Source organism: Triturus cristatus, chromosome 3_2, assembly GCF_964204655.1.
Source record: "Triturus cristatus chromosome 3_2, aTriCri1.1, whole genome shotgun sequence".
NCBI classification, from domain to species: Eukaryota; Metazoa; Chordata; class Amphibia; order Caudata; family Salamandridae; genus Triturus; species Triturus cristatus.
Genome location: NC_140584.1, coordinates 475161341 through 475185163, shown reverse-complemented (window position 1 = coordinate 475185163; position 23823 = coordinate 475161341). Strand labels below are relative to the sequence as shown.

The 23823-nt window shown below is 45.7% G+C and overlaps 1 protein-coding gene across 1 annotated transcript in view; it reads right to left on the bottom strand.

Annotated features, from left to right (window-relative positions):
• RRAS2 (RAS related 2) overlaps nt 1-23823 on the bottom strand; it is a 369972-nt gene that overhangs the window by 16198 nt on the left and 329951 nt on the right. The window contains exon 5 of the mRNA XM_085648118.1: nt 16856-16974. Within this exon, the coding sequence (XP_085504244.1) occupies nt 16856-16974 (119 nt within the window). The remainder of the gene's footprint in view (nt 1-16855; nt 16975-23823) is intronic.

Here is a 23823-nt window from a genome sequence, read left to right as displayed (position 1 = left end):
TTTTGACAAAAACATTTATAAAAGTTTATTTTACATATAGAGTTCATACCGCACATCTGCCATTTCTAAGTGCTGTACCTAACGTGTGATTATTGCTCAATTGATTTATACTTCATTAACCAACTTTGGAAGGATGGACAGCACAGTCAGCTTTGCCAGGATATGAACTTGTGTCTAACAGATAAATAAATGGTGGAAAAGCTAGTGTTCCACACACCAAGTAATCTACTTAGTAGCTCCTCAAATAAGAGTTTTTCCACCACCTTAATTGTTTTGCCATACGGATTCTACAGTCACTCCTATTACTTTATTCTAGATTTCTTTTAGAACACAGGATGCTACTGTGTCTGGGCACTGCCAAAATGTAGAAATCTTATACATGTGGACACCCCATGTTTTTGACCATTCGGACCTCCGGGCATTGAGAGGCTGGTAGACCATTCTCAAAGCAAGTATTCTACATATAGACCTGGTAACTAATTGGGCCATCATAAAAACGCACATAGATGGTGCAAGAATGCCTGGGTCATCGCACTTGAAAATTTCTGCAGCAAGGTTTAAGCCTCCTGCAAGACTGCAGATCCAGGTATCTGACCTTGTGGAGCTCTCAATTGCCATGGTTACTTACCTTTTACTGCGTGAGTATTCCAAGTACGAAGCAAGCATTGACAAAGCCAAGAGGTCTAGCCTATTTGACGTCCATGGGCTTGAACAATGTTTTTTTAGTCCTGTTGTATGGTTGGGCCAGTATTTGTATAGTTTGGTATAGCCTGTCATTTTATAGTACGGTATGGCCCACCATTTGATAGTATGTTGTGGCGTAACGTGTCATTCTATTACATTGTATGGTATAGTATGGTGTGGCCTGGCCTGTAATTGTATAGTATGGTATGGTCTGTCATTCAATAGCAGGGGTCTCCAACCTTTTCTGTAGTGAGAGATACTTCTGATCAGTGAAAATCATCGTGAGCAACTGAAAGCTAAGCAACTTGCGCATTGATACCAGACACCCTCATGCCCAGTTTCATTGACCTTAAGCCTAATGTCCTTAGAACCTTTTACTATAGTTTGAACAAAATACTTGGACATGGGGCACTTTGACAGGACTGCCATGTGTGTCAGTGAGTGTGTGGGCTTTGGGGGATGTATGAACATGTATGCGTATGGGTGGCTAAGAGCCTATGTGGTATGTACTTGTGGCACTGGAATACCTTTCATCATATGTGGCACCTTTACATGTATAATACAAACATAGAACCATTTTTGTTTTTGTTGGAGAAATGTCATGCCTAGAAAACGTTCTGCTAAAATGTTCATGATGTGGAACATTTCTCTGCTCTTTAAATTTCTACCACTTAAAACAATCGCTGTATTGTTCAGTCATAAATATGGCACCATGTCTACCAGCTACTGGGATCAAGATACCTGCTGTGTGTAAAGGCAACAATTTGAAATGGGAGAAAATTAACCCGAAGAGTTAACGTTATGTTCATATGGAATCCATAAAACTCAATTTAAATGTAATTTCATTTCCAAGTGTCACATTTACAAACACCAGGCATCTTGCTCCCAGTGGCCTGTAGACAAGGTGCCATGTTAATAACAAAAAAAATACAGCCATGTGTTCAAATGGGAGGATTTAAAAGTGACGAAACATGCTTCATAAAACATTAAGATGTAATTGGCTTAATTGAAAGTGGAGAAAAACATTAAAACTTAATGTTTCATAGTACTATTTTTCTTCAATTTGAATTTCTCCCATTAAAAAAAGAGGACTGTAGTTTTTAGTTATAAATATGGCAAAGTGTCTACTGGGAGTAAGAAGCTTTCTGTTTGTAAATGCAACACTTTGAAATGGGAGAAAAGTTAACTTAATCATTAGGGTAACTTTTCATTTTCATTTACTACCATTTAAAAGCATTCAGAAATATAATTTTCTTCTCACAATCCAGTACTGAGTTGACAAGTACTTATTTAAGAGTTAAATACCTCAGTACTTCAGTTCTCCACCTTTGTGCCTTGGGTCATAAATCTGACTCCCGCACTGCTCACTATCAGGCCCTGCTATCTTCAGCCTGAAGATAATAATGTAAAATAAACACAGCCTTCCCTGAACTTTAAAAGAAAAATATGACACTGTGTTTTTAAAAAATGAACTTAAAGCTATGAGCTACTCTGAAGACCAGAACAGTAGCTCACGTCCTGATGGACTGGTTGGAGACACCTGTTCAATAGTGTGGTATGGTGTCATGAACTGCAGTGTGTATGACCATCCTGCACAGACATCTGCCCCCACTGCCTGCGTGGTTGCACAGATTGACTGACTGACTGATTGTATTTGTAGAGCGCACTTATGCCGAGGCATCTTGGCGCTAGGTAGCAAGATCTGGGGAAGCACCGATGTTAGCCTTGTATGAAAAGCCTGGTTTTTATAGCCTTTCTGAAGATGGATCGCGATGGCTGGAGACGGAGGGAAGCAGGGAGGGAGTTCCATAGTTTGGCCGCCAGGAATGAAAAGCGTTTACCCCCCCAGCTAGCCCTCTTGATTTTGAGAGGATGGACCAGCCCAACGTCCGAAGTCCGTAGACAGCGCGCCGGGATGTAGCGGGGGAACAGAGACTGAATGTCTTCTGCCCCGCCACCGTAGAGGGCTTTGTGTACAAGGCAAAGAGCCTTGAACTCTACCCGACGTCTTACCGGAAGCCAGTGAAGTAATTTGATGCTCGCAGAGGTGGGATGGTGTTTGGGAAGGCCATATAGAACTCGGACTGCAGCGTTTTGAAGTGATTGGAGTTTGTTGAGCTGTTTTACCCCCGTGCCCAGATAGAGTGCGTTGCAATAGTCTATCCTTGATAGAATAAGGGCGCCCACTACTGTTTTCCTGAGGGAAGGCAGAATAAATGGGAGAATTTTGTAAAGAATCTTGAGTGTAAAAAAAACAGGCAGAGACCACTTGATTGATTTGGGGGGTGCAGGTGAGCCCGCCATCGAAGAGAAAGCCAAGGTTTCTAGCCTTGGTGACTGGCGAGGGGCATGCGCCAGCTTCAGGGGGCCACCAACATTGATTCCAGATGGAGGGATTCTTACCGAACTCAAGGATCTCGTTTTTTTGGGTATTAAAAGTTGACCCTCATCCATGACATTACAGAGGAGAGACAGTCGCGGAACCGCTCGGCTGAAATATTGTCGTTTTGCGTAACCGACACCAGTAGTTGTGTATCGTCGGCATAGGACACGAGCACTAGGCCATGACTCTTGATCAGTCTGGCCAATGGAGTTACATAGATGTTAAAAAGGGTGGGCGAAAGAGCCGAGCCCTGCGGGACTCCACCCGGGAGAGTGAACCGTTCCGATTGCAGACCTTCCCAGTGAATTAATTGTTCCCTGGAGTCGAGGAAGGAAGCGAGAAGGGACAAGGCCTTACCAATGACTCCCACGGATTGCAGCCTTGTTAGTAACACTGCATGGTTTACAGTGTCAAACGCTGTCGTGAGGTCTAGTAATATAAGGGCAGCTCTACCACCATCATCCAAAACCCTTCGAATCTCTTCAGTTGTCATAATCAGGGCAGATTCGGTGGAGTGTTGGGATCTAAACCCATGCTGGGCGGAGTCCAGCAGGTTGTTTTTCTCCAGGTGGATAGTCAGATCCTGATTAATGGCCTTTTCCAAGATCTTGGAAGTTATAGGCAGACATGAAATGGGACGGTAATTTTTCGCCTCCAAAGGATCAAGGGAAGGTTTTTTTAGTATAGGCCTGATGCAAGCCAGTTTCCATCCTGCTGGAAAGATCCCTGTTTCAATCACTAAATTGAGCAGATGGGTCAGTGCTCTGCCGACCTCTTCCGCTGCTAGGTGTAGGATATATGGGGGGCACGGGTCAAGTGGGGATCCTGATTTAGTTAGGGAAAGTAGATCAACCACTTGCTTCACCTCCAAACTTGAATAATGGGTTAGGCTCCCATGGAAGGACTGTCTATCCCAAGCCTCAAAGGGAGTAGTCCTATTGACCTGGGGTAGATTCAAAAGTTCCTCGTAGACCTGATTTACCTTGCTCTGAAAGAAGACCGCTAGGTTATCGATAAAAGTTTGGTTAGGGAGAAAGACAGAGTCCCTTGGCCGACTGGACAGTGCAGTGACTGTTTTGAATAATTCTTTAGAGGAAGTAGAGGATTCAAGGATTTTAGCAGTAAAATAGGTAGTCTGGCTAAAATTATAGCTTGCTTGTATTCGTTTCAGACGGCACCATAGTCTGATTTGTGCGCAAGGCTATAGGAGGAGCACCAAATGCGTTCCTTATGTCTGCATTTGATTTTTATGATTTTTAACTCTGCTGAGTACCACGGTGCTGATGCGTGCCTTTTTTTAGCTGGCTTAGACACTTCAGGGGCCAGTGGATTTGTGGCCTGGATAATCCAATTGTTAAATTCTAAAGCTGCCTGATTGGAATCAGCCTGGAAGGTAGGATTATCTTTCAAGGCTGCGGTCAGCTCTGGTTGAGAGACTTTTTTCCAAGCCCGGACTTTGCTCAGAGGGGGTCTTATTCTACGGGACTGATTGTTGAAGCAGATATTGATGATAAAGTTGACAGCATAGTGGTCGGTCCAAAGAAGGGGTAGTGAGCTAGCTACTTCAATATGTGTACTGTTTGTAAAAATGCCGTCCAGGGTGTGTCCTACTTGATGTGTGGGTTGTTGCACCAATTGAGTCAAACCAAAGCTGGCTAGAGTGTCTATTAGATTTGAGGTATCCATATTATTTGTTACCTCTAAGTGAAAATTAAAGTCTCCAAGCAGCGTAAAGGAATCAGTATTGAGACAGGATTCCATGCGGGTTTGCAACTTAGTGACGAAAGGTCGCCTAGGTCCAGGGGGTCTATAAACTAGAATTCCTTGGAAGACTTCCCTATTATTTAGTTTTATGCTCAGAAACATGGCCTCTGCCGCTAGAAGAGGCTTGGGTGTCATTCTTACCTTAAAGCAAGCTCGATAAATTAAGGTGATCCCACCCCCCGTAGTCCCAGTTCTGTCTAGATTGGTGACTAAATGATCTGCTGGTACTACATGATTTCAGTCAGGGTTGCTAGCATCGTTAGCACACGTTTCAGTTAAAAAGATCAAGTCTGGATGATGAAGTTGAATAAGACATTCAAGGTTGTTTTGGGGTTTCATTAGAGACCTAATATTGATTAGAACGCAATTAATGGATTTAGCGCAATTCGTGGTCACGTTATTATTTGAAGAGATGGAGTGCAGGTGAGGCCCACCCTGTGCAGGATTAGACGCCCTGGTATTATTCTGCTGGGAGTTTAGGCTGGGCCTGAACATGATTGAGGTATGTTGCTTGGCTCTGCACCTACCGCAATACATCTGGGGGAAGGTGTAGGAATCTCTGTCCCGTCTTGGGTCCAGGCAGTCATCAGGTTTAATGGACAGTAGCTCCTCACGTGAATAAACCCGCCTGGTTAGTTGAGCAGGGGTTCTGGCGCTGGTCACTCTCTGGGTGCCGACGGGCACAGACGGGCTTGCCTTTGGCGCGCCTTCGACTTCGCGGTCGCAGCATCCGGTCTTTTGTCGGCAGAAGGGGAGTGTAAAATTAGCAACTAGAATGCCAACCGCTACACGTGTCCGCTCTAAGCAGTCGGATCACGTGGTATGCGGGAACAGATGGCAGCGACAGTAAGTGCAATATACAAGAGAGTGTTTAGCAGCAAAAGGTATGTTTTAAAAATTGGCGCAGTTTAGTAAAACAACTTAGATTTTTTTGAGTCAAACAGATATTTCTAAAAACATTAGATGAGCAGACGACGCTAGTAGTCAGCGCGTCTGCCTAGATCCGTATTTAAAAAGGTTAGCAGCAACTCGAGTTTGAATGCAAGTTCTATTTCAATTTTACCAACAGCAGAAGTAACAAATCATTTTAATTAGGTAAATGGAACATAGAATATGCTTAAAGCAAACAGCAGGCAGATAACGCTAGTAATCAGCGCTGAGCCCAGATGGTGGTCTTGTTTGCAACTTCACAGGTAAATATTGCTACCATTGTTTTCTCATGCCTCCTGCCCATTTTAAGACACCCACAATCCATGGAACTTACGACTGTTCCAAGATGGTCGCCACTCCGGAGTCCCTCACGAGGACTGGGTAGTCTCACAAGCATGCACAAACTCTCAGTGACCATCTTGAGTAGGCCACTATATAAAGGCCCCTTATCCGGAGTCCTGTGCCTGTTCTCCAGAACACTCCCAAGACAAGACAATTGTGGAAGCAGGGCAGAAAGGACCTATTCTAGCTATGGAGGACGTGGAAACTCCTTGACGTTCTTCCGGCAATCAACGTAAGAAGCCGGCTATGGGTAGGAGAGTCATTTGGTTGGACCTTTTTTTTTTAAGAACTACTTATGCATTTTAAATCTACCGAGTGCAGACCTCGGGGCTGGTTTGATACAGAACTAGGCTGTGTATTTAAATAGCAACTTTTTCTGCTCCTCCGGGAGTATCCTAGGGGCTATTTATGGGTATGAAACCCTGGGGTAGGCTGTGTACTATGTGTGAGGATTAATACAGATGAATGCATGGTGAAAGTTAAGCAAAGGACGTTTGATTGAGAACCAATCTACCATTTATGTGTATGTTCCACTAATGTTATGACGGACAAATAGAACGTTACATTTAGATTTGCTAATTGTGTATTAGAGGTTCAGAAAAGTCCCAAGATACCTAAGAAAACCGAGATAGATTCTTAAGGGTTGAGAATCAAGTAGCAGAAAGATACCCATTGTAACCCTTAGGCATTGTTCATTTTATTGTGTGTAGTGTCAGGAGCTACTAGAAAGTAATGTCAGTGGCAATGAAACCGTAGCCCTGCATATAGTGTTTACTTTTTTTTTTACAGGTCTCCTTTACCACAGTACTCTCCGTCCCCTTGATGCAGGAGTTCAAAATCCTTTAAAAAACAGAAGACAAGAGGCGTTTGGCAAAACAGGAACAGTTGGTTTAATTAAACATTAAGGGCAGGAGAACAGTTACAGGCACGAGATCTGAAGGCTGGCACAATATACAATTGGTATATGTTCTTCTTTTATACAATACACAACAGGTTATAAAAGTTTCTGGTGTACCATATATGGTGAGGAATGTTAGTTGCTGCCTTTGGAGACATAAATTATTGATCAAATGGTTATTATAGTTGGGTCTTGACCTTTTATGGGGACATAGTGTGCCCAGTGGATAATGTGTCCAGATGTCCGGCATGGGGAGCACATGATCACTATGTGTGCTAGGTGCGTACTGGCAATGTGTTCCCAATTCATGTGGCATTTGACTTTTTATGGTGTTTTTAGGAGTGTGTGTACCCGCTCCGGCCATGTGTGCTTTATTGGGGCAATCTCCCCTGACCATTGTAATGTCACTGTGTCTATCTGTGGGATGGATCAAGAGGTTCCTACTGCCCAAGTGTTTGCCTGCCAGCTACGCACCCTTCCACCTGTGACCTATCAAATCAGTGATCCCGGGTCTAGGTCTCAAGGCCTGCTTGACTACATATTTGCGAGTTGAGGTTGATGTGGAGCTCAAAACGGGCGAATCTATTAATAAAGACAAGATTTCATTTTTATCAATGAACGCATCGATTTCCATATTAACACACCCGTCTGGCCACTCTGATTCTCTGTACTGTCAAAGTCAGAGTCGGAGCTGCCGGCAGGTGTGTTTTGGGGGTACTGTTCCCGGGGATCCAAGCCCCTGAAATATGGTGCGTTGTGGTCTGTCATAGTCTGGTATGGCCTTTCATAGTATAGTATGGTATGTTATTGCATAGTAATGTATGGCCTGTTAGTTTATGGTATGGTCTGTCGTATAGTATGATATGGTCTGTCATTGCATAGATTGTATGTTATGTTATGGTATGGCCAGTCGTGTAGTTTGTTATGGCCTGTCATTGTATCGTATGGTATGGCCTGTCATGGCATAACCTGCCATTGCATCGTATGGCATGGGATGGTGTGATGTGGCCTGTTATTGTGTAGCCTGGCATTGTATGGTATGGTATGATCTGTCATTATATAGTATGGTATGGCTGGACCAGTCATTGTTTGGTATGGCATTGGTGTGTTATCTTATGGTATGGCCTGTCAATGTATGGCATGGTATGTCAATGTACAGTACGGTAGCCTGTCTTTGTATGATATGGTGTAGTATAGTAGGGTTTATCGTTGTCTAGCATAGTATGATATGGCCTATCATTGTAGATATGGAATGATACCCATAAGGGTCAAGTTTGCACTATGTAAAACTTTATAAATAAATAAAATAATAGGTATGGCCTGTCATTGTATAGGATGGTAAGAGCTACCTTTAAGGAGACCTAGCCCTTTGTTACCATATCTCGGCGACAAGCAGGCTTCAAATTTTGAGCCCTAGATCAAAGGCAGACCTTAACCTCCATCCCTCTGGCCATCTAATGCACAGTAGGGGGCACAATCAGCACCCTACCCCACAGCATTTCTATTATAAGCACCCGTATAGTTGGTTTCATATACTTAGGACCATTCTTAGTCTGCATGTACCAAATTGCGGTTCATTGTGTAAATCATGTATATATTTTTGCATATGTTTGCTGTATAGGTACTCTTTCTTTCATTATGTCCTGAAGAGGCCGATAACTGAAGGGCTGAAATGCGTTGATACTGCAATATCAAAGTCTCTGGAAGGCCTGGACTATTGAATGTATCAAATACACTGTGTGCTGTATTAAGGTCTATGACTCTTTGCTTCACAAATACACACGGACCCCAGAGACTATTGTTGAGAGCGATTGTGAAGGAATGGGATGCACAGCCTCATATAGATAGATGTGTGGAAGATAGGAGTCTTCCTCATAGGGACTGAATTGAACATATTGAGGTTGAGTAATTTTGTGTATTATTTTTGTTTAATTTTTAGTATATAGTATAATTGGTTTGCTGTTGTATCACAATTCGTAGCAACTCTGTCTATCAGGATAAAATTTGAATACTTGGAGAGATCCAATAAAAGAAAGATCTCGTAATATTCGAGCTGTGTCTATGATTAATTGAAGTAATTCATAGAATTAACATTAGCTGTTTCTTTCCCTGCTACCCAGCCTTTCTCTGTTTTTTGTATACAACCAGCCCATGAGAAGTAGGGTCATTAGGGCTATCCCCATTTTCATGTCACATGCCAAGCTAAGATGTCAGCGTAAATGTTTTAATCCAATGACAAGAGAGCCTCTAGGTTCGGGCCAGAAGCAGTAGGACATCAGGTGGCTTTACTTTGAAGCGTGTAGAGAGAACATTTGATAATGGGACAGGATAATTACTCGTTAAGGCCCACCTTGTGCCAGTTAAATGGGGACGACTTGTACAATAGATGAACATGCTTTTTTAAATCAATACTTTGTTTCAGTTTAAGGGATGAATGGCCTACTCCTGGCATGCCCTTGACTATTATTCTTTGACTTGAAACTGGGTCATGGGCAGCTTGTGTAAGATGGGTGGGGCGAGTTGCACAACAGCCGATAAGTATCATCAACAGTTCGGATGGCTTGGGGAGCGAGGAATGCATGGTCTGCTCGCAGGGGCAGGCGATTTTTGCGTGGGCTTAGCATTGCATGCTACCCTGCGTTGGTTTTACTGACTAGAGTGATGCAGTGGAAGGTGTTGCAAGCATGCGCAGAGGGATGGGTCTTTCAATACCATCCAGTGTTCGATCCCAGGGTCACAGGCTAGCCCGGTAGGTCAACCCAGCCCTTCATCCTGATGAGGATGATAATATAAGTACTACCAAGTTGGGTAACAGACATCTGCCATCCAGAGCCAAGATACCGTTCGGGGTGATGGGCACTCAAATACACATTAGGGTTGGCACAGCCAGGGTCAACCTCAATACTTGTTGGCTTTCCACCTAGCTACCCTGATTGGCTACCTTCCCCCTGCTGGGTAACGACAGGAAACACTGCTAGTAGCATCTGCCAGACTCAGCTCTGAGATGGCAAAGCAAGTTCTGGAGCGCTATGTAGAACACATTATTGTGTAATTGTCCATTTATTCGTTTTGTATGAAAACTTATCTCCTCCTACTTTTCCACGAATCAAGGGGACAGTATTGTCAGGAATGTTTTAAGATACTCGAAATAACTGCAGTAGGTCTATAATAGCCTCCAGGCAATCTATATGTGGTTAGATACCTCTCCAGAGCAGGTGCCACGGCTGGAAACCGCCCCCCCATGCAGCAGTCCGTTCAGTTGGAGCTAGTCTGCCTTGTGTCACACACAAGTGAGTCAAGCGAGCTGGACTATGTACCGAAGGCACGCACATTAGGCTGAGGGGTCTCTGTAGGATGCACAAAAATGGGGGCTGCATCAGAATATGAAACTGCAATTTAGAGTTCACAAAAGGTCCCCACACTACTCATACTGTTAACAGATAATCAGGCCTTGGAAGAGGGTCAGCTGAATAGCAGAGGCCCAACTGCACGTGGGAATTTCCTTTAAGGAATCAATGAATAGATTGGAATTATACAGACATGCATTCCTTAAAGCCACTCGTTCATAAGCACCAGAAGCTGGGCAGGCATGTAGCTTGGTGAGGTCGGTCTGCCAGCTTGCTTGGTATAATGTATTGCATCACCAAGTAGATGAGTACTAGGAGACAAACCAGTGAATAGGTAGGCCTTTTTGTCTGGCAGAGGGCAATTAAGTTCCGGGAATAAACCTAGTGAGCTATGTCCTATTCACCGAATGGTCTCACTCATCTGTGAAGAATGCAAGATTTTAAAACAAATCTAGGTACTCACTTGCAGATGCACAAGAGACAAACGTTTGACTGAAACTAGATTTGACATCATTAACTTGTTCGCCATAGTTTATCAATAAGACTGTCTCTGCAAATGTCTGGTCAATTAAGCAAAGTATGTGCATTCCATGAACAAAGGCAGGTTACAGATTGGACAGTCATTGCAGTTCATACCACACCACAGAGGGTTGCTTCAGTTAAGCTAGAAATTACTCGCCAACAGCTAGGCGGGTTGTGGAAGTGGTCATCTAACAAGTGTGCAGTGGTTCCAAAAGTTGGGGGGAAACACTAGGTTAGAGCACAAAAAGGCTACAAGGTAGTAAAAAAGATTGACATTCCAATTTTTCTAGAAAGGGCAGGGAACTGTACATATGGTTCTCCTCCTATTCGCACCCATTTGCCGGCTCCTTGGTATATATTAGCAGAAGTTTGGAATTGGACGACTACGCCAGGGTGGGGACATCAGCATGGCGACACAGCACCCAAATAGAAGTCAGACGGTGAGGGGCTGGCATGCAATATGGTCATGGAATAAGCAGAATACTGGGGGTGCAGGGCTTCCCTCCCTGACCTTACCTCATTAGAGTAGGGCGGTGGGACCCGCAACGCTGTAGGCATTTACATGTGCCCACATATGGGCAGAAGGATACATTGGCAGGAACCTGCAATAGAGTGGGTTTTCAATAGGTTTTCCTTTTGGCCATGTCTATAAAAGATGTGCACCCTGTAAAAGTGAGAGGATGGGTAACAGAATCCTGCAGGTAAGCATGCCTGATGGGGCTGCATAAGTTTGTCACTTCAAAAAGTGTGCGGCGACTCCAAAAGTGTGCACAAACATTCCCGGATACCAGATTTGACACCATTTATGTGTTCGCCATGATTTAGCAATAAAAATGTCTGTGCAAACGACTGGTCAAATTCAGCAAAGTATGTGTGCTCTGTAACCGAGGGCATGTTACAGGTTGCATCAGTTAAGTAAAAAATTACCCGCCCTGATAGCCATGGTAGCTAGGCGGGTTGTTGAAGTTGTCATCTAACAAGTGTGCTACGGTTCCAAAAGTTCAGGAAACAATGGGTTAGAGCACAAAAAGGCTACAATGTATTAAAGAACATTTGTCATTTCCATTATTCAAGAAAAGGCAGGTATCTGTAGCTATGGTTCCCCTCCTGTTCCCACCCACTTGTCTGCTCCATAGTATATATTAGCAGAAGTTGGGAAGTGCACAACTTGCGCTGGGAGGGGACATCAGCATGGCAACACAGCAGCTAAATATAGGAGTCAGAAGGTAATGGGCTGGCATGCAATATGGAAATGTAATGAAGCAGAATACGGGGGCAGGCGTAATGCTGTAGGTGCAACATTGGCCATACACTGGTAGAAGGGTACAGTGCCAGGAACCTGCAAATAGACTGGGTTTTTAAAAGGTGGGTTGCGTAAGTTTGCCATTCCATAAAAGTGTGTGCTGTTACTCCAATAAGGTGGAGAAAGAAGGGATTGGAGCACAAATACTGACAGTTACTAAAACACAGCATGCCTTCAAATTTGGAAGGAGCAGGTAAATTTCCCACTGCTGGTGCGGCACATGGTTATCAGTTTGAACCCCCATATTTGGGAATAACCATGTACAGGGGTAAACAAGGGCTTAGTTAAGCCTAAATGTAAGGCACATATTGCACGCAGTGCACAAGGGATTAAATCAGACATAAGTATGGTTATGAAGAGCAGTAGTTTGGCATTTCCTATTGGGTAAGAATTCTTGCTGGCGCAGTACTCCTATACAGGAGAAGGCCAGCTGGCAGAGAGAAAGGTATGGTGTTGGCCTCAAACAATATCTTGTTAGCTGTTGGCCTGGGAGGTTAACTCCAATATGTTTTCAAGCGTATTCTGAAATCAGTGACTGGGCGGTGGTGGGTAAATGCACGACCTGGCAATACCTAACAAGTAGGCCCTTATTGGCACAGAGGGCACCATAGGGATTTCACCCTAAACTTTGGTTAAAGTAGAGAACAGTTGTTCTCAATTCCACTGAGGCCATCAAACCTGCCTATGGATGGGTAAATAAAGCTGTGGTTAAAACAGAGAACAGTAGCTCCCAATTTAAGCAGAGCCCATCAAACTTGCCTCCGGAAGGGTGAATAAGCCATGCACAAGCCCACCAAGCAGGAGGTCTTGGTTCAACTCTAATTCAAAATCAAATAAAATAAGAAGGGCTTGGTAAATAAGGCTTTGTCTCTTAAGTGCATACACCACATGGTTCCCACAATACGGATGGGGAACACTTGCAGAGGTAGATGGGAATTGACCAGCTAGAAGTACTGGCAACAGGAGTCTTTACGGCAGGACCCTGGTTTAAAATAACGTCGCCCCGCTAGTCCTTCAGGCGGTTGTAAGCCTGAGCAACCAAGAGCTTGCCTGGATATGCTCTGCCCCTTAAAAGGCGTGAGTAAAAGTGATGGACTAGTAGTCCATGGCATTTAAGTGGTCTAACCCCCATATAAAGGGTAGCACCGATTGGGTTGCTCACGGGGCAGTTTGGCGGGCAGGGCAGCTTAGGTTCGTCACCGCTGTCTGCATTTGGATCGCTCGTAAGTTAACTCACCAAGTTGGCATACTTCTTGTATGTAATAAACCTGCAGCAAACTGTTTTTCCAACAAAGACTTGTGTTGACTGTTTATTTTGCGCAGCATGACTATAATTGCTAAGAGGGGGGTTGCCGATATCAGCACTATGCGGCTGCCAGCGGCACACGCAGTGGGTCCTGTAAGAGGTCGGCCTCCTTAGTGCCACATTAGACACCTCCCTGTGCCCTATGCAGGGCCCCCCCTACTCTGGGAGTCCCGCCTATGTCCGACGCCTCTGCGGCGTCATTTTCGGTGCGCAGTGGGCTGGGGACAGGTACTTATACTTGCCCCCACCCACTGGCCACCCTCTATTTCCCCCGCTGGACATGCTGTCACCCTCCCATCCGTTTACCCTTTGTGCCGGCAGGAGGGCTGGCTAACGAATTGAACAAATTAATGTATACATTTGTTTTGCAGGCGGAGTTACAGGGTGATCCGGAGGCTGAATGGTATGAGTGGTACCCTTTCAGGAGCACAATAGGGGTACATTATGTCAAAATCCCAGGAGTCTTTACGGCAGGACCCTGGTTGAAATCGACAGTGCCCCGCTAATTCTTCAGGCGGTTGTAAGCCTGAGCAACCGGGGGCTTGCCTGGAGACGCTCCGCCCCTAAAAACGCATGAGTAAAAGTGATGGATAGGGGTCCATGGTATGTAAGGGGGCTAACACCCACATAAATGGTAGCACCGATTGGGTTTGCCACTGTGCTGTTTGGTTCATCAGACCGGCAGGGCAGCTTAGGTTAGTCACAGCTGCCTGCCCTTGGATCGCCTGTAAGTTAACCGACCAAGTTGGCATACTCCTTGTATGTAATAAATCTGCAGCAAACTGTTTTATCTACCCCCGAGCCACCATCATCCCTGTTTCATCTATCAGCTAGCCACCCTTGTCCCTGTTCCATCTAGCCCCTAACCACCCTCGTCCCGGTTTCATCTATCCCCTAGCTGCCCTTGTCCCCGTTTTATCTCCCCATTGGCCCAGAGTTTTATTTCGGTACACATAGTGCTGAAACAAAAGAAAGTCTGATGACATGAAGGCTTACTTGAAGCAGCAAACATTACTGCCAAGTGGGTTAAGGCTCATTCTTAAAGCAACGAAAGAGTTTGCAGTCCCATGTTTCTGGGATGGGTAAAGTGAACAGCTGTGTCTCCAAGAGCAAGCTGGTAATGTGTTCTTTGTATGCATGTTCAGGTGCTATAAAAACAAGCAATGGGGTGGGAAGGATGGCAGCAACAATGCAAGAGGAGGGTGGCGTGAGCAATGAAGCAACGATTGAGAAGCAAAAAAAAAGTACCTCCCGCTGAGCGCAAGCAGTGGAAGGACACATATAAAAACATTTATAAGTACTTTTGTGATGCTCCATCGAACAAAGTAAGAAGTGACATCTGCAGCCGCTGAGCAATAAGAGGAAACAATACGAGTGACAATGAAACCAACCAATTGTAATTAATAGGCAGACTAAAAGGCCCTTTTGAGAGTTTGTATAGTCTTTTTTTTTTTTAAACAATAGATCATTGCGTAGCAAAAGCACATGCTTGTTGCCTACAGGAAAGGTCAAACAATTGTACCATGTGGGAGTCTGAAAAGGCTGCAAAATAACCAAAGTGGTTAAGCAAAGCTGGTGGCTTACACATTTCAAGTTCATCCAACTGTGAACTTTAGGTGCTAAAACTCAAGGATTCAATGAGACCCCAAATGCAATGCTTCCGTCCATTCGGAATCCATTTTGGTCACTATAGCCAGCCATGCTCCAATGGAGGATTTTGACTACTATTTTAGACATTAAGATTGCTATTTAGGTTTTCGTGGAGCTAGATCGCCATTGCAAATTTGCAGAGCTCCTACTCCACCTAGGTCACTGTTCCACTGCTTCATTTAGAGGTGGAAGGACTGCTAGGTTTCTGAAAGGGAAGCATCAGCTAGTTTTACCATCATAAACCTCAGCCTTAAGAACTCATACACCACACAGGCTCTAAGTCTATGAATCAGAAGGCCGAGCCTATGTAGGAGAGGCCTTCTTGCAAATGTCCTAGCAGAGATGACCATGCGAGGCACAACAGTTCCAGGCAGGAAAAACGATCGATGTTCTGCCTACACAACAGAGCCACTGTTATCTAACTTTGCATAAATGAGCCCCAGTTTGGGGGATTGTGTCTACAAAATAAAATGTCTACTGGCCACCATATTACAGCCGTCAGCTCGTATTCTGCTTTTGACAAAAGTACTTCTGCTGCACTGGTGGAAGCTCATATGGCACAATGATGTCTGCAGACATGGTGGAGATCTCCAATCATAGCCGGCAATTCACGGTTGGTCAGGAAGGGCCTCTACTGACCCGGTTAGCTGCCAGCCATACTTTAAATGACCCCAAAGTCCCAAGGTATAACTGTTGATTGAAATTAACTGCTGGGACCCTAGCATTATTGTGCTTGGCCTGAAAAGATACCTACAACCCGGGCACCAAATCAACATAGTCCAACATTGACAGATAAGATCGTCATTGCTTTCCATGGGCACATTTTGCATTTTCTTTAAAAAAAAATCATAAATCTTGATCCCCTTTAAAAAAGTTTTTGTTGTTTTAATCATTAAAGTATTCTTTTTACTAAATTGGGTTGAGGATTTCATGTGTTGTATGTTTTACCTTTAAAGTTGTTTTGGTCCCAATAAAATAATTTCTGAACATTTACTTTAAGAGAAGCGTGTTGCTTCCTTTGAGGGAGTTTATGCATACCTTGTCCATCAGTTTACAATCCAATTTTATATGCAGGACCTAGGATATCGAGTCCCTGCTGCTTCCAAATTTTCACCAATTTCTATTGAGAGCCTCCCATGCCTTTTGCTGCAGGACTCAGATGTGTTAGACAACAAAAGCACGCCTGGTGTACATTGTAAAATATGCCAAAGTGAACACATATGAAGAACAGGCAGCCTGCAAAGTGTGGTTGTAAATAAAAGTGCTTCGAACCACCTGACGTCTTCCAATGGAAGTGGTGGTGAATGCAGATAAAACCAGCATACTTAATATATCAGTGAATTTTCCTATTCAGCTGTTGGTCAACGCTGTGACCTTCAGCTGACTTTATGTCATCATGTGGAGTTCTATGTTCTGACCGGTACAGATGACATGTTGAATATACCGTCAATGATTGCTGAAAACGCTTATCTTTTGACATAGGTCACCCCAAATATGCAGGAGTCCAACTAAATCTTATAGGTGGGTGTCTGAACCTTTTTTCCCTAGGTCACTCGGACAGAAGTGTCCACTGTATAGCTCACACCTAGGTTTTTTCCTATTGAACGGAGTAGTAGTCAGTTTTTCCTACTGGATGACTGAAAATAATAACATGAAACGTGTTTTAGATGGTACTAGGTGGGACATTAATGCAACGTAAACATCTAGATTAATCAAATACCTTCACCTTATAACTCTCACGAGTTCATGAAAAGATTGGTCTACATTCATTCGGATTTTTGCTGAAGCTTCCATATAAGTAACTTTAAGTTGTCGTGCTAGCTGCTGTCCTTCTTCTAGCGTAACCTGAAATAGAGAATTACGTGAAAGGTTACACACTGCAATTCAATTTCAGGAAACAACTATTTGATGAAGATGCAAGATACAGGTTAATGGGACAGATTATTTCAGAAACTACGTTTCGATCAACAGTTCCGTAAGTGATGAAATTACCTGAAGCATTCCATTCTCAATCATACAAAATCTCCTTGCGAATCCTGGCTGCTCTCCAAACCTAAATATATTTGCATTTGTTCCAATTAAAATGTACTATTGCCCAAGCAAGTGCTTACTCGCTATCATAAAAGATAATCTCTGCATGTTAGTGCTGAATACAGTACTACTACATTTACGCCTCATTCTAATAATGCGGTAACTTTGGGATGCAAAAGGAGTGTGAAATGCCTTTTGAATCCATTTTTCTTCACACATTTCCACGTGCCATTCACCACTTTCTTTTCGATAGTTTTCCAGCAACTACTTGATCTAGGTCACATCTGAGACCACTAGTCACTTTGCATGTGGTAATTACCTGCACTACCCGTTTGGGATGACAGAAAAAGCCCTAGTTTGAAAATGTGAGTAGACCCGTTTGCATTTGCTCAGTGAGATAAAATGTTACTTCACAAACCCTGCTGTCAGAATGTAACAAGCATTGGCATAGCCAACAGGTCTCGCCTATGCGAGAGCTATTGACTTTGACAATGTTTATAAGGCATGTTGTCCAGTAACACAGCAGCTGTGAAGCATAGCTAAAAGTTAGAAGGTAAGTGATATGACATGGTCTTAGTGGGCAACACAGACAATGGGAGAGTGGGAGGTGGAAGGAAAGAAGAAACATGGGCAACAGTATGGAAGAAGCATCATGGGCAACGGAATGGAAGAAGCATCATGGGCAACGGTATGGAAGAAGCATCATGGGCAACGGTATGGAAGAAGCATCATGGGCAACGGTAAGGAAGAAGCATCATGGGCAACGGTATGGAAGAAGCATCATGGGCAACGGTATGGAAGAAGCATTATGGGCAACGAAGGGAAGAAGCAACAAGGGCAATGGGAGGGAAGAATCAGCACGGGCAACGGGTGGGAGGGAGGGGCGAAGCAGCACGGGCAACGGGAGGGTGGGAGGGAAGAAGCAGCACGTGCAACGGGAGGGTGGGAGGGAAGAAGCAGCACGTGCAACGGGAGGGCGGGAGGGAAAAGCAGCACGTGCAACTGGAGGGCGGGAGGGAAAAGCAGCACGTGCAACGGGAGGGTGGAAGGGAAAAGCAGCACGGGCAACGGGAGGGTGGGAGGGAAGAAGCAGCACGGGCAACGGGAGGGTGGGAGGGAAGAAGCAGCACGGGCAAAGGGAGGGTGGGAGGGAAGAAGCAGCACAGGCAACGGGAGGGTGGGAGGGAAGAAGCAGCACGGGAGGGTGGGAGGGAAGAAGCAGCACGGGAGGGTGGGAGGGAAGAAGCAGCACGGGAGGGTGGGAGGGAAGAAGCAGCACGGGAGGGTGGGAGGGAAGAAGCAGCACGGGAGGGTGGGAGGGAAGAAGCAGCACGGGAGGGTGGGAGGGAAGAAGCAGCACGGGAGGGTGGGAGGGAAAAGCAGCACGGGAGGGTGGGAGGGGAAAAGCAGCACGGGCAACGGGAGGGTGGGAGGGGAAAAGCAGCACGGGCAACGGGAGGGTGGGAGGGGAAAAGCAGCACGGGCAACGGGAGGGTGGGAGGGGAAAAGCAGCACGGGCAACGGGAGGGCGGGAGGGGAAAAGCAGCACGGGCAACGGGAGGGCGGGAGGGGAAAAGCAGCACGGGCAACGGGAGGGCGGGAGGGGAAAAGCAGCACGGGCAACGGGAGGGCGGGAGGGGAAAAGCAGCACGGGCAACGGGAGGGGAAAAGCAGCACGAGCAACGGGAGGGCGGGAGGGGAAAAGCAGCACGAGCAACGGGAGGGCGGGAGGGGAAAAGCAGCACGAGCAACGGGAGGGCGGGAGGGGAAAAGCAGCACGAGCAACGGGAGGGCGGGAGGGGAAAAGCAGCACGGGCAACGGGAGGGCGGGAGGGGAAAAGCAGCACAGGCAACGGGAGGGTGGGAGGGGAAAAGCAGCACAGGCAACGGGAGGGTGGGAGGGGAAAAGCAGCAAAGGCAACGGGAGGGTGGGAAGGGAATAACAGCACAGGCAACGGGAGGATGGGAGGGGAAAAGCAGCACAGGCAACGGGAGGGTGGGAGGGGAAAAGCAGCACAGGCAACGGGAGGGTGGGAGGGGAAAAGCAGCACAGGCAACGGGAGGGTGGGAGGGAAAAGCAGCACAGGCAACGGGAGGGTGGGAGGGAAAAAGCAGCACAGGCAACGGGAGGGTGGGAGGGAAAAAGCAGCACAGGCAACGGGAGGGTGGGAGGGAAAAAGCAGCACAGGCAACGGGAGGGTGGGAGGGAAAAAGCAGCACAGGCAACGGGAGGGTGGGAGGGAAAAAGCAGCACAGGCAACGGGAGGGTGGGAGGGAAAAAGCAGCACAGGCAACGGGAGGGTGGGAGGGAAAAAGCAGCACAGGCAACGGGAGGGTGGGAGGGAAAAAGCAGCACAGGCAACGGGAGGGTGGGAGGGAAAAAGCAGCACAGGCAACGGGAGGGTGGGAGGGAAAAAGCAGCACAGGCAACGGGAGGGTGGGAGGGAAAAAGCAGCACAGGCAACGGGAGGGTGGGAGGGAAAAAGCAGCACAGGCAACGGGAGGGTGGGAGGGAAAAAGCAGCACAGGCAACGGGAGGGAAGAAGCAGCACAGGCAACGGGAGGGAAGAAGCAGCAATGGCAGGGAAGAAGAAGCACAGGCAATGGGAGGGTGGGAGGAAAGAAGCAACACGGACTACGGGAGGGTGGGAGGGAAGATGCAACACGGACAACTTAGGCGAACAAAGCAAACACAAGGAGATGATGGACGGAGCGCTGAAACTTTTCATACACTCACCCCCAGTCACAGATCTGGATTGAATCCATTATCGTTCTTTATCTCACTTCGCCACCTCAGTTCGGACCCAGCTATGTGCAAATCGGTCTTGACCCTGTGCCTCATGGGAACTGTCCAGCCCGAACTGCCAAGCTAGGTCTTCCCTGAACCGGACATAAGCATCCTGGGACCGGTTTCGGGGTAACACCCCTCATCAGCCAGGCTAGCTTGAATTCAGTGGTAAAGGGAGCAAGGGACCCACGTCTGGGGATACCCTGCCAACTTAGGGGAACAAAGCAAACACAGGAAGCCAGCAAGTTTTTTCACAAAGTTGTCTTTCAAACCTGTCAACAATGAATGACTTCCTGTCCGTTCGCTCATTCAATAAGTTCAGGTAGTGTAAAGCAGTTTATCCCCAATTTGAACCGTAACCCACCAGGGACTGAAAGGCCCACTAGACTCCAGGGATATCCTTAATTGCAGTTTTTTGTTTGAGGCTAGATCCTATTGACATGGGTTCACAACCCCATCCACTTGGGTCAGAAACCTTTGCAATTCCCTTTGGGGGCCAATTTTGGTGCCTAACCCTGATCAACCACCCTCAAAAGGGTTAGCAAGGTCTTCTAGACAGCAGGATTATTTTGTATAAGACAGAGTGAGTGAGTAGACAGCCCCACCAGGCATGGAGCCACAACGTACAAGTCCTTGGAACAGCACACACTGCAGTCCCGTCAGCATACAGATTTGGGAGTGTGGGGGTTGCCCTGATCTGCCTCTCAGAGTGGCATGAATATCCACTAGACAAGAGGCTGTTTTTTTTCTATGTAGCAAAATATTAGTGTGCGGGTGGGACCAGATCCCATCTACTTGGACCAACACACCATTGAGTCCCACTAAGGACTCATGGGATGAGGTAACAGCCCAATGCAAAAAGAGTGTTCTTTCTTCTTTTGGTATGAAAAGAAAATGTATCTTGAGTGTCTAGTGGGTTTTCCAGCCCACATCAAAGGCCACATTTGGGTTAACCCCAGATTCTAAATATTGTGTTATACAACATAAATATCCCTGGTGTTTAGTGAGCATTGTAGTCATGTGGGAGGCAGACTGGAAATAAATCATAAATCAGTAGCGGCCCGTGGAGGGAGTGCTGCGGGGCGGTGTGGCGGGGCAGGGGAGGAGCAGGGTGGGGGGTAGGAAACTACGGAATACGGCCGAACTGAGGGAAGTAAACAAGTAAACAAATAAAACAAATTTCATTACTCGCGCTGCATTGCCAAATGCGATGCAGTGCACGCAACTAAATTAGTGGCCTTCAGGAAGGAACTTAAACCCTGGCAATTCAGTAACCAGGGCAAGGTCCATTTACTCAGGATTGCTAGTGCCATGACACCTTCGATATTCGTTTGCTTGATAAATTACTATAACATAATAGATACAACCAAAAAAACACAGGAATACATGATTTTCACCTTGTTTCCATAATGTGTTGCACTTACCCCTACTTACAGTGTGCACTTGTCAAGATCTGCATCAAAGAGAAGACCTGGAAACATCACAGAAAGGATGTCAACCGTCTGCATGGTGTTGTGCAAGGTTACTGAACTACCTTTATCCACTTTTCTGTCTTTTTCCGCATGGAGAACCACCTTAGCAGTGTGATATTCACAAGCCACTTTTATAGACCTCAAAACAGCATTCGACCTTGTTCCCCGGGATACCCTGTGGTGCGTCCTGGCCAATATGAATATTCCCTCTTACTTGCTGGCCTTACTAATAAAACTTCATGAGGGAAATTATGCCCAAGTACGTTGGGGCCCACAGGGTCAGAAAACAGAGAAAATCCCAGTGAACAGGGGCATCCGCCAGGGATGTGTTCTTGCCCCTACCCTTTTTTCACTTTATGTGAACGGTGTAGTGGATCATCTGATGAAAGTTCCCTCTGATGCACCATCCCTGGCGGGCGAACGCATTCCAACTCTCCTGTTCGCTGACGATACTCTTTTGTTGTCCAAATCGCCCATGGGCTTACAAACTCTTCTTGATAGTTTCCAAACCTTTTGTAATGGTAGAGGCCTTATCATAAACGCCGCCAAAACAAAATACTTAATCCTGAATCCACCCAAAAAATTAGGGCGGCCCCCAGTTCTGAATGCAGCCACCCTCGAAAGGGTAAAAGAATTTGACTATCTGGGTATTCGTATTACAGACAATATGCGCTGGTCATCCCATTTACAAAAGATGCTCCTAACCCATAAGAGGATTAATGGCGCCCTTCTCAGGGAACATCGTTCTTCCACATCCAGGCCAATAGCCCCAGCTCTGGAGATATACAAAGCAAAAGGCGTGAGCTCGGCACTTTACGGTGCCGAATTATGGGGCCTAAATAATATTGACGAGCTTGTCAAGTCCGATTCTAGTTTTTACAAGGAATTGATGGCACTACCTCAGAGTACTCCTTTAGTGCCCCTATTAATGGATCTTGGGTGTCACACGTTAAAAGACTTGGCTAAAATACGCCCCTTGCTCCTTTGAACCCGGCATTGGCGAACTCCTGAGCTTGCCAAGTATGCGGAGAGACTATCCGAAATACTGTCTACACCATCTTGGCACAAAATCAAATGGCGGAAAGACGTAAAAACCCTGCTCTTTGACCTTGGCCTTAAAGACGCTTGGGTAAATAGAACCTCACCCCCGAAAGCAGAGTTGAAGAAATTATATTGGAGCTGGGTTATTGCACAAAGGAACTCTAACGCACATGGTGGTAGAAGCACCATTGAGTTCCTAAGGCTCAAAGATGAAGTGCGCTACGAGCCTTACCTTGACTTTATCCAGAAGCCATACGATCGAGCCCTTTATTTTAAGTTTAGGGTTGGTACTCTTCCGGTGCGCGAGTTGACCGCGCGCTGGAACCCACCTTCCAAGACATTACCTTTTTGCCCTTTTTGTGAGACTAAAGTTGAGTCAATTGCACACGTTTTATTTGCATGCCCAGAATATAAAATCCCAAGATCCCATTGGCTCAAACCCCTATGTAGAGTTCTGGGCACACGTGACCATCTCATAGCTTTGCGCATTCTCAAATCAGACACACGATCTCTGTACGTCTGTGCTTTATTGAAATTTCTGAGGTGGTCTTGGCTTATAAGAACCAAAGCCCTTGTAGCCCCAAACTAAGTAGCCTGATTGTTTTTATTGTCTGTTTGTATTCTCTTTTTAAATTGTCTTATTTATAATGTTTATATGTACTTTTAACTTCTTGTTCATCTTGGGACTACGATATTATATTCCTATGGCTTGTCTCTTGGTTTCACATATTCGTTTATGTTATATCTGTATGTGCTTTTAAGATATGCTTTTATCGAAATAAAGCTTATTTCAATTCAATTCAATTCAATTCACAAGCCACTAAGTGAATGCGGTCCCAGATTGGCCTCGGGTTTGTGTTTCTCCATAGGTTACTGTTGCCTAAAAGTTCCACATGGTGGATGGTTGTATATTATCGCGCCGGCCGGCACCAAGGTATCTTTCAAACTCGGACATTATTAAAAACTAGAGTCCCAGAGCAATCCAGTGAGATGAGGCCTGCACTGATGTAGGCACTTTTTCGTACCCACAATGCCATGCAAGCCTCAGATTTTGGTTAGCAAAAACCTATTTCTTCACAACTCCCATGGATGACGGCAGCAGTATTAGGACCTGAAGTCGACGAGACCCAATGAATACTTATGAATTCAAGGCATTTTTCAAAATTAACTCAGTGGAATCGAGGAAGATAGAGCATGCATGAAACCCAGAAATGGTTGGGAGTAAGACGGTTTCCCTTTGTGTCAGGTGACCTCACCCCAAATATTGCAGCCTCCACACATAGAATTTTAAGACTACTATTCACTCAACTTACAGTAAACATGGTTGCTTTTTTAGTCCATTCCTGTCTGGTATACTAAGCC